The sequence below is a fragment of the Engystomops pustulosus genome, chromosome 6 (genome assembly GCF_040894005.1).
Source record: "Engystomops pustulosus chromosome 6, aEngPut4.maternal, whole genome shotgun sequence".
Taxonomy (NCBI): Eukaryota; Metazoa; Chordata; class Amphibia; order Anura; family Leptodactylidae; genus Engystomops; species Engystomops pustulosus.
This window is the reverse complement of record NC_092416.1, coordinates 107,452,873-107,467,247: the sequence shown is the minus strand read 5'-3', so window position 1 is coordinate 107,467,247 and position 14,375 is coordinate 107,452,873. Positions and strand designations below refer to the sequence as shown.

Here is a 14,375-nt window from a genome sequence, read left to right as displayed (position 1 = left end):
TGGGCGTAGCCCGATGGTATATTTATGTTTAGCCCCAAAAAAGGGGCACAATCCGATATAAGTGTGCAGCTCGACCCTTAGTAAATGAGCCCCAATTTGTGTGGTCTGAGAATCTGAGAATGTGCCATTAATGATGACCCTCTGTTTTCTATCGCTAAGCCAATTACTGACCCAAATACACAGATGTTCCCCTAGTCCCAGCAGTCTCATTTTATATACCATATAGGTTAGGTCCAAAAGAGTGATCGTTTATCTTAAGCCAGGTGTACACCACCAATAGTGACTTACTCTCTTATATAGGGAAAGGGGAAGTAGAAGGGAACAGGTGGCAGATAAAACCTAACTTTTACTCTTATTAATTAAAATCAGCACAAAAGACATTAAAATCTAAATACAAACTGATAGGGCAAGGAAATGGGGCAAGCCACCTTAACGCGGCTTCATCTAGGGGTAACTGGGATATAGCACTTTAACAGTGAGTCTATACACTGACTGCTGGGCGCAGTTCTTTTATAGCACACACGGGAAAATGTCACTGTTATAACTAAGATAAAGCCTGTATTTCAAAGTTGTATTTACAAATAAAGAAGTGTAAACAGAACACACTCATGATTAGAATCTGTTCTCAATGCACATCTGTAATAACTAAAAGTGAAACCAAGATACACAAGCTCTTTTGCAAAAAAAGGAGCTATATGGTCATATATGTAATTGTACATCACACTCCCTCAATAAGTGAACAAATGCAGAACAATATAAAATAAGGGGTCTAAATCTGCATGTAGGAGGATACCACGTCCATTTCCTTGCATATCAGTTTGTATTTAGATTTTAACGTCTTTTGTGCTGATTTTAATTGATAAGAGTAAACATTATGTTTTATCTGCCACATATTCCCTATTACTACATTTTATGTACCAACCTTTTATGCGCCACTGTGTGAAATGCCTTGGAAAAGTCCAAATAATCAACATCCACAGCCTCCCCAAGGTCCAGTCTGGAACTTACCTCCTCATAAAAGTCAATCAGATTAGTCAGGACCGCTCCCTCATAAACCCATGCTGATGTTGGGTTATGGTTAAGGTTATGTACAATGAGATACTTCAGGATAATATCTGTAACAAACCCCTCAAATATTTTCCATACAACAGAACTTAGACTCATAAGTCTGTAGTTTCCAGGATCACTTTTTGATCCTTTTTTGTATATTGATACCACATTTGCTTTGCGCCAGTCCTGTGGAACAGAAATAGTCCTCAGGGAATCTTCAAATATTAAAATAACGGTCTGTCAATCACGGTACATAGTTCTTGCAGAACCCGGGGGGTTATGCCATTTGGGCCCAGTGATTTTCTTGGTTACAGACAGTTGAGAAGGCGACATTCAATAAGCCCTTTCCTCATCTCCTTCCACAATAACCCCCAGGTTATTCATCAGAGGGCCCACACTCTCCGTTTTTAGTTTCTTATCGTTTATATAGTTGAAAAATAATTTGGGATTATTTTTGCTCTTCCGAAGGTTTCCTGACGATTTAAGATTTGCGCCGCATTTAACAGGGGGTTTTGCTGCATCGGCGCCGGCTGGCTCGCGACACAAATCAGCGGACAACTCGACGGATTCGGACTACGTGCAGGATTTAACATTTCAAATTGTATCACAAGACATGCACTCACATACACCGGGAAGAAGAAGGTGAACTCCGGCGGACCTCGGCGGGGAAGTGAAGGATGCAGGAACTCGGACACACAAGCTAAGTGAATCGCGCCGGACTTCATCTTCGACAGGACTGGGTAAGTAAATTTGCCCCATTGTCTCAGTTTATGCCTATAAGCTCCTCCCTTAGCCACCCTCTTGAAGTTTAGAGTGTTCGTTGCCCCTGCAGGATAAGGTCTAGCAGCGCCTCCCCTCTTTTTGGCTCCAGGACTACTTGCGACAGTCAATGATCTTTTGTGATTGACAAAAATATGCGACCTTTGAAGGACCTGCAGGTTTCTGCCCTTCAGTCAATATCAGGGTAATTGAAGTACTTCACCATGCTTTGAAGCCGCATCCATTTGACTTATCAGCAGTTCCTCTGCTGCCTCCATTATATTTGGAGCCTTATAACAAACCCCTAGTAATATTTTATAATTCTTTTTCCCTCACCTTATCTCCACCCATAGTGATTCCACATTTTAATTTGCGTCACCATTGTCATCTCGCAGCATGGGCTTGAAGCAAATTTCACATATAAACAAACCCCTCCCCCTTTTTATTTATACAATCATTTCTAAAAACACTATAACCTACAATCTACAATAACAGCCCAGCCATAGCTATTGTCCAGCCATGTTTCACTAATAACCACTATATCATAATTGCCATCCAACATTAAGAGCTCCAGTTCCTCCATTTTCTTTGTGAGGCTTCTGGTATTAGTGTCATATTAGATATAGATTCAGTGCCCCACTGTAACCCATCTATGCCCCATAGTCAGTGGTGGATTAAGTGTCCCATGTGCCCTGGGCTGTTCACACGACTCGGGCCCCTCATCAGCATCCAAACCAACGTGTGTCCAGATGTTAGAACTGAAGTTCTACTCTGTATCCTTAATCTTGTACTTTTTTTAAAAGTAATTTAATGATGAACTACAAACGTGCTCTTATAACCCATCTATTTAGAAAGGCCGAACATTCCCAAACTGCATGAAACTCTCCACCCCGACTGCTGTCCAGCCCAGATCTTTCAGACAGTGTCGGAGATGTGGATGCTACCCCTGGCGGCCCGTCCTCTGTGCATCCTGCAGCTGAACTCCCCCTCATACTTTAAATACTCACGTATAGCCCAAGGCTCCTAAATTACCCCCCCCCCCAAAAAAAATGGGAAAAGTTATTGACTGGAGGTCATAGTGATGCGACCAGGCTGGAAGAGCAGAAGACAGAGCAGCGGGGCCGAGGAGAAGAGGCCGGAAGGTGAGCATAGTTTTTTTTTTAAAGACTGATGGCGGCTCTTCATATAGGGGCCGCCTATATGAAGATCTACCATTGGCTATAGTTCAGATAGCATCATTCAGACAATATAACTTACCTTTGAGTAGTCATATCCATGTTTCTCTTTTACTCCATTCCGACAAAGCGTGTAGTTGTAAAATCGTGAATTTTTTATCAGCCCGACCCACTCCTTCCACCCCTGGGGCACATATGAGCCATTATACTCATTAAGATATTTACCAAAGAATGCTGCAACACAAGAATAAATAATGAAAAGAGTTGAGAACATGGACACCAGTGGTTTGTTCAAGCTGTGGCATGCTCCCCCTGACGTAACCTATAACAAACATAGGAAAAGTATTGACGTCACCAATCACCAGTAAAATAGTAGCCTTCTAGGTATCTAATAGAGATACTTTCTGATGAACTGCTCGTATAAAAGCCTTCCATGCTAAAATGCATACTGGATTATGGTATCCAAGCTTATCAGACATGATACTTACTGCTATGCTGCTGTATCTTATCATTTCACAATCATCATCTGAGCTTCTGTATCTAAATGGAAACTGTTAAGTTGATCTAAACCAGCTCTATATATATATATATATATATATATAGATGTGTGTGTATATATATGTTTGTATATATGTAGATGTGTGTATATATATATATGTTTGTATGTATGTATATTCTGTATATGGTTTATGTATGTGTGTATATTTGCTGTATGTATGTGTAGTGTGTATATATGTCATATATACTGTTTATATATGTGTATTTACTGTATGTTTACTCAGTTTGTGTGTAGATGTTGTATATACTGTATGTGTGTGTATATATGCTGTATGTATATGCAGTATTCGTGATATTTATCAGGGCTTCTGCGCCATGTCAGTGGTGTAGAAGACCTGTACTACATGGTGGCATGCTTTATGCATTTTATTCTACAGGGCGGAAAGATTTATGTATTTTATACTGAATGGCGGGACGCTGTATGCATTTTATACTACATGGCGGTACTCTGTATGCATTTTATACTCCATGGCGATATGCTGTATGCATTTTATACTACATGGCTGTACTCTGTATGCATTTTATATTACATGGCAGCACACTGTATGTATTTTATACAACTTGGCGGTACGCTGTATGAATTTTATATTACATGGCGGTATGCTGTATGCATTTTATACTACATGGTGGTATGCTGTATGCATTTTATACTACATGGTGGTACGCTGTATGCATTTTATACTACATGGCGGCACGCTGTATGCATTTTATACTACATGGCGGTACTCTGTATGCATTTTATACTATATGGCGGCACACTGAATGTATTTTATACTACTTGGCGGTACGCTGAATGCATTTTATACTACATGGTGGTATGCTGTATGCATTTTATAATACATGGCGGCATGCTGTATCTATTTTATACCTCAGGGCGGCACGCTGTATCTGATATATTACATATGGGGGAGGTGTCTCTCTATGGCTCGCCTCGGGCAGCAGAAAGGCTTGGTTCACCCCTGGGTATATGGTGTGTCTACTGTGTCTGTATATGGTACTGTATATAAGTGTGTTTATGCTGTATGTATTAATATGGTGTTTTAATACTTTATACATGTGTATACATGGTGTGTATAAGAAGTGTATATACTTCTTGTATAAATGTATATATAAGTTCTTAAATGTGTGTGCATGAGTGTATAAATGTTTGTAAGAGCGGTTTGTGTATTAGTTTGAAACTTTATGTGTGTCTATATAAATGTGTGAATGAGAGTATAAATGTGCATATAAATATACATATATTTTATAAGGTGGGCCCTATTTAGGACTCTGATTTGTGGCCCCGCCTCTCCTTCTTACGCCCCCTGCTCTGTGGCTTAAGTTCAGAAAATAACCAGCATCCAGAGAAAGCTTCACCAGAGTTTACAATGAGAAGAAAGGAGTCGCCTGCAAGTCGGTTGTTCTTAAGTCGAGGAAATTAGTTTCCCATCTTATGTTTGCAATCTGGTAAAGTAGTACAGGCAGTCCCCGGGTTACGTACAAGATAGGGTCCGGAGGTTTGTTCTTAAGTTGAATTTGTATGTAAGTCGAAACTGTATATTTTATAATTTTAGATCCAGACAAAAAAAAATTTGGCCCCAGTGACAATTGGAGTTTAAACATTTTTTGCTGTAATGGGACCAAGGTTTATCAATAAAGCTTCATTACAGACACCTTACATCTGATTATTGCAATCTGGGACTATAGTAAAGCATTCAGAAAGCTTCACCAGAGGTCAGAGGGGTCTGTCTGTAAGTCGGGTGTCCTTAAGCAGGGGACCGCCTGTAGTATAATCTCAAGACTACCATGGCCAGGTCATGATGGATGTCCCACTATTTCCCCATAATCATGGCCCTGCCAAGGCGGATAGTACAACATTAAATAGGAGTTTGTGGAAGCTGGTGCCTTGATTAGACAAATAGCAAAAAAGTTAAATTAAAAAATGTACACCAAATGGTACCAATATGGTGATACTATGAAATCTCCCAGACAACAACAGAAACACAAATGTAATGTGTGTCACACACAAAATCTATATTATTACCCTCTCCTACTGACAATAGGATTTTTTTGTTTGTAAAGTACACACGAGGTAAAAACTGTAAAAAAAAAAAAAAAAAAAAGTGGGGCTGCATTTTCTTAGGTGCACACCTTTCTTGATTCGTTATGTTTAACTCCTTCACAACTGCCATATGGCTATAAACGTCCTAATTGTAAATACCCTGTGCAGATAACTAGCTACTGGTTCCTGCACTGTAAGAGCATTGAGACTATCGAACTTGCTGCTACAGAATGTTGTGTTGACAATTAACAAGTTCATGAGATGCCTGGATGCTTTTCTTGAAACCAAAAATATTATAAACTATAATAATTAGAATTCTGTGATGGAAGGTTGATCCAGGGATTTACTTTGACAGCAACATTTGGAGTCAGGAAGGCTTCTTTTAACCACTTTGGATTACTGACAAACATACATAATGACTCCGACCTCTTGATGTATCCGGAGGGGTCCTGCCACGCCCACCCACCGGCCACTGGCGTGGCACAGAAGCCCTGAAGCCCAAATATCTCTGGAATGATGACCATTTTTACAGAAGCCATTAAAGATAATGGGTCTGTCGTGTTTGTCTTCATACCTGATCAGTGTATGATAAGGACCACGCCCCCTCCCCCATCAGAATCCATCAGTCGGCAGTGCTGCTGGGCAAAACTACATCTGTTCAGACTCGGCATAGTTTTGCATAAAAAACAGCAAACCCAGGTTTTAAAAAGTATGCAGGCACAGGGCAGCTTTTTAAAAAGTACACAAGCATGAGCAGGAAGATTTATTGTTAATTCTTGTTCCCAAGACAACCCAAAATGTAGAAAATCAATTGCTAAATGGACTCTCCGGAGTCACAATTACAAAATATACCAGTTCCGACCTAAATGCAAATTCAACTTAAGAACAAACCTACAGAATCTTGTATGTAATACAAAAAAAGTTGGGAAGCCCACATTCTCTATACAGGGCCATAGCATGCCTTATCTGCTTTGCATAGCAAAACCTATTTCACTGTAATGATATATGTCTCCACACAAATTGTGACCTATATGATAATACTGACAAACCATTAGCAAATATCTCACCTGTTCTGTATCCAGTGTTATTCAAGTAAACTGAAAAAGTGTGAGGCTCATGCTGTGCCTGCCAAGATGAAGATGAGCAGTTCTCATTGTTGGTGTAGGTGTTGTGATTGTGGGCATACTTTCCTGTCAGGATGGAAGATCGTGAAGGGCAACACATGGGTGTTGTGACAAAGGCATTTATAAAGTGCATCCCTCCCTGCTCCATAATACGTTTTGTCTTGTTCATTACAGACATAGAACCTGGAAAAGAATGAAAAACCAAAAAGATTAGGAGCCTGCAACTCAAAGGTTGAGACATTTGGACACATATTAATTGGTGTAATATTTAGAGTTGATGATCCCTAGGCACTCATGCTGCTGAGAGCATAAACAGATAGACAGACATCTGCCCACTTCACCTCTGGTGAGAAAGATTTTTGTCACTTTCAGAGCAGAAAATGCCATAACTTTGGAAAGAAAGGGTGAGCTGCACAAATTAGGCATTGTTCTGTTTGTTTTAAATGGGGAATCACAAATAATAATTTGGTAAAATCCAAATAACTTTACAGTTATGCTTTAACTCTCCCATATACAGGTATGTTTGCCAGGCTTGTTTATGTTTAAGAGACAGAATTAAAGAGAACCTGGCACCAGAGAACCCGTCACAAACCACACACAGAACCTTTTAGATGTCTTTATATACGGTATGTTCCACTGATGCCACTATCCATGGTATTAGAGTCAACATTCTTCTAAAAAACAATTTTATTTATTCCTCTGTTCCAGTCATAGATGCAGGCAGCTGCAATATACAGTCAAGCTATCCACCTGCCACTCATTGACACTGCTAATGGCTGAAAAAATGTTTGCGAGTGGGGGAGCAGATGAACGAGAGACAGTTCAGGATCTGCTATATCATAAACCAATACCTCATAAAGGTGGGGGCTGTGAGCAGACCTTGGCTTTGTGAAGAGAAAACAACAGTGTCAGCGTCACAGAAGGGGATGGCAGGTACTGTGTGTGGTTTGTGGACGAGTTCCGTGATGTCAGGTTCTCTGTGAGAGTGGCTTATTTTCTGTGGTTTGCAGTTCCAAAATATACTTTGGAACTGTAAAGGAAGGATAAAATTTAAGATGGGTATTATATGTTGATGAGTTGCATTATAGGGTATTATATGGGACCTTAGGGAGATGGCCATAGTAAGGTGCGTTATACTATGTGGGGGTCAATATTATACTATTTTGGGAGTGGGGTAAGGGGCAGGACAATGAATGTGGTTTCTGAACACAGGGAGGGACTTTTTGTCCCTCTTTCTCTAGCCCAAAAGTTGGGAGGTATGGTATAGTTATGGTAACAGAACTAAGCTTACTTTACAGATAAGGGTTGCACAATGTATCGAAACCTTCATAGTTGTTGATACTGGGTGTCTGTCATTTTATGTATTGAATGACTTGTGTCGTTGTAGAGAATACAGGGAATGCTTTTAACCCCTTTCCGCACCCTGACGTAACTCTACATCATAGGATGCGGGTTGTTCCCGCACCTTGACGTAGAGTTATGTCATGGTGATTGCTCTGGCTCAGAAGCCCATGCAATCACCGCAGTAACAGTCAGGATCGCGAGTTTCGCAATCCTGCTTGTTTAGCCCTATTGTCGAGGCAATGCACTATAGACCCCGTGGTGACTATGACCGCGGCTTCTATAGTGCATTGCCTCGACGATCGGCACACGGATGTTCCGATCGCTGCAATGACAACCTGAGGACCGACAAGAACCCCAGGACTGCCTTCTATAGAAGCCTATTAGGATCGTTCTGAATGCACGATCTAACAGTGCTGCTGTCAGCCTATATAGAATGCATAGGCTGACTATGTAATATGCTGCAATACACTAGTATTGCAGTATATTACAATGAACAAGGGATCAAATGATAACCCAGAGACAAAATAAAATGGTAAAATGATGTTGCTGAAAATCACCAAAAAAACACTGGGTAACACCATGTACAATAAAATAAAAAAGCCCATAAAAAAAAAACACAAAAAACCTGCACAAAAATTGCACATTTGATCTCACAAAAGGGATCAAAAAGTAAAACTTACCCGGACATAATACCAAGAAAAAGTACAGCTTGTCCCACAAAAAATAAGCTCTAAAACAGCTCTGTAAACCAAAATATATACATGTTATGCCCATTAACCCCTTAGCGCTCCGCATCCGTTATATAGCAGAGCGCAGTGACTTAACGCTTATGCAACCCACAGTCTGTACGAATGTGACTCTTAAATAACTGGTTTTATATAATTTTTTCAAATATTTTTTATTTTATGTATGATATGGTTTTTGTGCTATACTGTACTGTGTTATTTGGATTAATTATGGGTTCTGACACTTAATTAGGCATGGTTGTATATAATCTCTAATGGTGGTAGGAATCTTGCTTTTGTTGCCCGAGATAGCAGACTTTTTGTTAAAACAATATAATGGATTAAATAGGATGGATTTATGGCAAATATTTTGTATACACTGGGGGTCATTTACTAAGGGCCCGATTCGCGTTTTCCCGACGTGTTACCCGAATATTTCCGTTTAGCAACGATTTTCCCTGTATTGCCCCGGGTTTTTGGCGCATGCAATCGCCAAAATCGGATTGTGGCGCATTGGCGCCGGCATGCACGCGACGGAAGTCGGACCCAACGGATTCGGAGAAGCCGCCGCATTTTAAAAAAAAAAGTACGAAACTACCTTAGTGAATCGCCGGTACACCCGAATCCACCGTGGAGAACGCGCCGCTGGATCGCGAATGGACCGGGTTAGTAAATCTGCCCCACTGTATCACTACAGTGGCACTTTCATGTGTTTTAGCGGCATTATATCACTTTCACATTAAGCGACGACCAGTTAGAACGAGACGACCAGTTGTCGGACATAACAAAGCATAGACCACTGATCACCTTTAGACGAAGTCCATCTATTAGAACACATTTAGTGTCGAGTCGTTTCTCGACCACCCATTCCAACTGGATTCAGAACTGTCTCCCCATTGGTAACTTTAAATGCGGGTCCGGAAGTATTAAAATTTGCAGGTCTTGATAAGGTTGAGATCGACTCCCGAGGCGGGGATCGTTCTAAAAACTTGTTACGTCTAGAAGCCAGACTGATCTTGAGATATAATGCTTTGGGGAACATGGGGCTCAATGATAGAAATGACCTTAGTGTGTTTCTATGAAAGACTGCATATTTAGTGTTTTTTGATGTGGAGGTATGTGTGATGGTTGTCCTGTATGTCAAAAATGTTTTGACCCTCCAGCCAGAATGACCTTTTTAGACTCAAACGGGACCTTTTGGTTCCTGTCTCTCGTCTCATACTAACTGTACAGCTATGACTTACCTTCCTTCCCTTAGCCCATGTATTTATTTTTCTTGCTCGATTATGATGGTCTCCTTTTAGAAAGCGGATTTCATGATAATATTGTGAAGCTCTAAATATAAATTTTCTGCTGCCATATTTAATTCTGCTATAAGACTTATGACGCTATGGTATTTTTCTATACATTACTGATGTGCCTTCTGCTTGTATTAATGTTGTATTGTATTTAGAAGTGTGTTGTGTACCGCTGCCAGGGCAACGCGTGCTCGGGGTGGGTATATTACGTCAGCCCCGAATTCTCGCGTTGTCCGAGGTTTGAGAAAGAGCTTTGTGCTTAAATGACTTGGGGTCTGATGGGTCTGTCCATTGGCAAAATTGCATGCATTTAGGTAAGCAATATGGTGCAGGATGGTTAACTTCAATGTGTGCTGTGTGGTGGGAACCACAAATTAATACAAGGCTAAGGTCAGTGGCTCATTCATTCAGCTAGACAGAGACATCATCAGCCTCCCTTGAGCAGTCCAAGTTCAGGTCAGGAAACATGTTGAAATCCCCAATACACAAAATAGGTCCACGGGCAATGCAGCCAGCTTATGTGCCAACAGGTCTAGCAAAGCGGGGTACAGGGGAAGGGACAAATATGGAGTAAAGGTAAAACACCCATAGTAATCAAAGCAATCTCATATATATATAGCTAAGTTTAAGTGTGTGTGTGTGTATGCATGTCCACTAAAGAAATCTGGACTGTTGCATTTACAATCACCACATTTTGAATAGAGAGTGAGAGACAGACTGGCAAGGAGTCTGAGTGAGTGACGGAGAGAATGGCATGGAGAGTGAGAGACAGGGAGAACGGCAGGGATATTGAGAGACAGAGACATATGCAGGGAGAGTGAGAGACAGGCAGGGAGAGTGAGAGACAGGCAGGGAGAGTGAGAGACAGAGAGACAGATAGCCAGAGAGAGACAGGCAGGGGGGAGTGAGTGAGTGAGAGACAGTTAGGGAGAGTGAGAGACAGTGGAACAGGCAGGGAGATTGAGTGAGAGACAGAGGGACAGGCAGAGAAAGTAAGTACTAAGAGCACTTATTTTCTATATCGGGCAACGCTGGTATAGCTAGTTTGACATAAAGGCCAAAGAGGTCCAGACCACCTGCACAATTTCTACGGTAAAGGACTTAAAGATCAGGACAGATACTCTCCTGGCATAAGCAAAATATGATTTGTGGTACCCTCAGCTATCCAGGCTCATTTAAGGGTTTTGTCCTTTTGTCCTACAAGGTGAGTGTCCTGAAGGCATATGAGGGGACTGTTTTTTTTATACTATCAAGTACCAGAGCATAATTGAGCTGATAGTTAAGACCGTAAATATTCCAATTCAGAATGTTAATCAGTCCTTACTATCTGAAATTGACCAGCTCAATCCTGCTTCTGGGGCAGGATGCTGGATCCACTGAGACCGGAGTTCCAGGTAGGGGGAGGCACAACTCTTACTTTCAATCCTTTCCTCCCCATCCTCTTCCTTTTTCTTTCCTTTTCTCTTTTTTCTTGGTTATTTGCATATGTTTCTTTCTCCTCTTTTATTCATCCTTGAGCAACTTCATAGAATGCATCTGAATTATAGCAAAACCGTATTGAATAACAACATATTGCAGGGCCGGACTAAGGGTGGTGGGGGACCCTGGGCGAAAACTGGGGGGGGGGGGCTTCCAACAATGTTTTTGGAAGTATATAGCCAGACAGCCCTGTAGTATATAGCCAGCCAGCCATTGTATATAGCCTGTCAGCCCCTGTAGAATATAGCTACCAGCCCCTGTAGTATATAGCCACCAGCTGCTTGTACAATATAGCCTGCTAGCCCCCAGTAGTATATAGCCTGCTAGCCCCCAGTAGTATATAGCCTGCCAGCCCCCTGTAGTATATAGCCTGCTAACCCCCAGTAGTATATAGCCTGCCAGCCCCCAGTAGTATATAGCCTGCCAGCCCCCAGTAGTTTATAGCCTGCCAGCCCCCTGTAGTATATAGCCTGCCAGCCCCCTGTAGTATATAGCCTGCCAGCCCCCTGTATTATATATCCTGCCAGGACCTAGTAGTATATAGCCTGCCAGCCCCCTGTGGTATATAGCCTGCTAGCCCCCAGTAGTATATAGCCTGCTAGCCCCCAGTAGTATATAGCCTGCCAGCCCCCAGTAGTATATAGCCTGCCAGCCCCCAGTAGTTTATAGCCTGCCAGCCCCCTGTAGTATATAGCCTTCCAAACCTAGTAGTATGTAGCCTACCAGTCCCCTGTGGTATTTAGCCTCCCAGCCCTCTGTAGTATATAGCCTGCCAGCCCCCAGTAGTATATAGCCTGCTAGCCCCCAGTAGTATATAGCCTGCCAGCCCCCAGTAGTATATAGCCTGCCAGCCCCCAGTAGTATATAGCCTGCCAGCCCCCAGTAGTTTATAGCCTGCCAGCCCCCTGTAGTATATAGCCTTCAAAACCTAGTAGTATGTAGCCTACCAGTCCCCTGTGGTATTTAGCCTGCCAGCCCTCTGTAGTATAAGGCCTGCCAGCCCCCTGTAGTATATAGCCTGCCAGCCCCCTGTAGTATACAGGCTTCCAGCCCCCTGTAGTATACAGCCTGCCAGCCCCTTGTAGTATACAGCCTGCCAGCCCCCTGTACCTGCCAACCCACTGTAGTATACAGTTAGGAGCACCCTGCCACCAGCATAAAGCCTAAAGCATAAATCCACCAGCCCCATGTAGTATACAGCCACCAGCCCCCTGTAGTATACAGCCAGCCCCCATCACAATCTGCTGTCGCCGAAACAGTGCATCGGTGATCCCCCCCAGCCATGGGAGCTGTGTCTCACTGATGCAGCTAACATCCTAGACCCCTATGTGCGATGCGGGCGGCAAGGAGCAGTCAGCGACTCAGTCGGAAACTGGTGGGGGCCCCTGGTGCTCGAGCCCCAGGAGCCCCTCTTTTAGTCCGGCCCTGACTTATTGTATTCCTGTTGCTGTGCATTTACATTATGTACTGGAATATTGTTATATTATCTGCATACAATCCCCCCCTCCTTTTTCTTTTTGTGATGTTCTGTTTTGTTCTTAATAATCAATAAAACTTTACATATGAAAAAATAGAATGTTAATCAGAGCTATACTATCACACCAACAAACACCCAAACAATAACATCACAAAAACAGTAACATCACCTAACCTAACAAACTGAATAACCTAAGTATAAACCATAACAAAATGATAGGCAGCTGGGAAAAGTGGAAGAGTTTAGAGAACCTGGGAAAGCAAAGAAGCGGGGGAAACAGAGACATTTAATTGCATCCGTGTCTTAACCTGCTAGTGAGAAGAAGAGGAAAGCATATTGTAAACCGGAGCAAAAAACAGTGCACATGAAAGAGGTTCACAGGGTTCTACAGCAGTCTGAAGGGGGTTTCCCTCACAGCTCACGGGGACTCCCTTCCTGTGCACTGTGTGCCTCCGTGGAATTGGGCAAACAAATGTTTCCGCTTTCAAGGCCTGCACACGTTTGCATTTCTTGCAGATGAGAACTTTTTTCCTTTTACTGCAAATTAGGGTTATCTTAGCTCTATGTTAGCAAAAATGGTCCACGCGTCATCCGTTTTTGCAGATCCACAAAAAAAGCCGGCATGATTGTGTTACCTAGCAAAATATTCACAAATAGAGATGGCACACAGATAACACTTTTAATTTTTCATGGCACCCTACACTTCTAGTAGAATAGGAAATGACCTATTTTTTTCCCCTCAGCAGCAATAGGCTCATACACATGCCTGTGAAAAAGGCCATGTGTATCAGTCTATTAAGGACTTAATTTTTGTGGTAAGAGTTGTAGTTTCCAATGGCCTTGTATCGGGTACCACTGCGACCCATGTCCCAGAAGCATCCCTGTGCCACGTGCCGGTTCTCTAAGATTTAAAACGCCAGCACGCCGATGATTCGCGCTGGTCAGCCACCTTCTTTGTTAAATAATCGGGCCCTTCCTGTGTCCCCTGACGGATTTTTGTGTCTTGCGCACTAGAGAAAGCTTCCCAGTTGTTTACTCTTATTGCGATTTCTGTTTTAACCTCCTGCTTGGAATTTGACTTCAATCCCTTGCCGCCTGTCCCGACCTCCAGCCTGCCCTCGACTATGTTTCAAGCCTTACATTTCTGTACTTTGCCTTGGCACAATCATGGGCAAAGTTGCGCATGTGGAGCGACCTGGTGGTATCCCGCCACATAAAGATCAACCCTCTTTGCGGTGGGCTCTAGTGAAAATTGGGTGCCGCTTAGATTCCGCTCCCAGGTGTCATCTTACAACATGGCTTGCGGTGGTACAGTGCATCCGCTACCCCTGATCCAGACAGGCCT

At 42.5% G+C, this 14,375-nt stretch overlaps 1 protein-coding gene across 6 annotated transcripts in view; it reads right to left on the bottom strand.

Moving 5' to 3' along the window:
- The window catches only part of SULF2 (sulfatase 2), a 696,319-nt gene that overhangs the window by 581,544 nt on the left and 100,400 nt on the right, over positions 1 to 14,375 (bottom strand). For 5 of the 6 annotated variants that reach the window (XM_072110535.1, XM_072110536.1, XM_072110534.1 and 2 more), the window contains exons 3-4: positions 6,651 to 6,890; positions 3,067 to 3,218 (exon numbers count right to left, since the gene is read on the bottom strand). The exons of the other annotated variant lie outside the window; for it this stretch is intronic. In XM_072110535.1, coding sequence (XP_071966636.1) covers positions 3,067 to 3,218; positions 6,651 to 6,890 — 392 coding nt within the window. The remainder of the gene's footprint in view (positions 1 to 3,066; positions 3,219 to 6,650; positions 6,891 to 14,375) is intronic. 6 annotated transcript variants of the gene reach the window in all.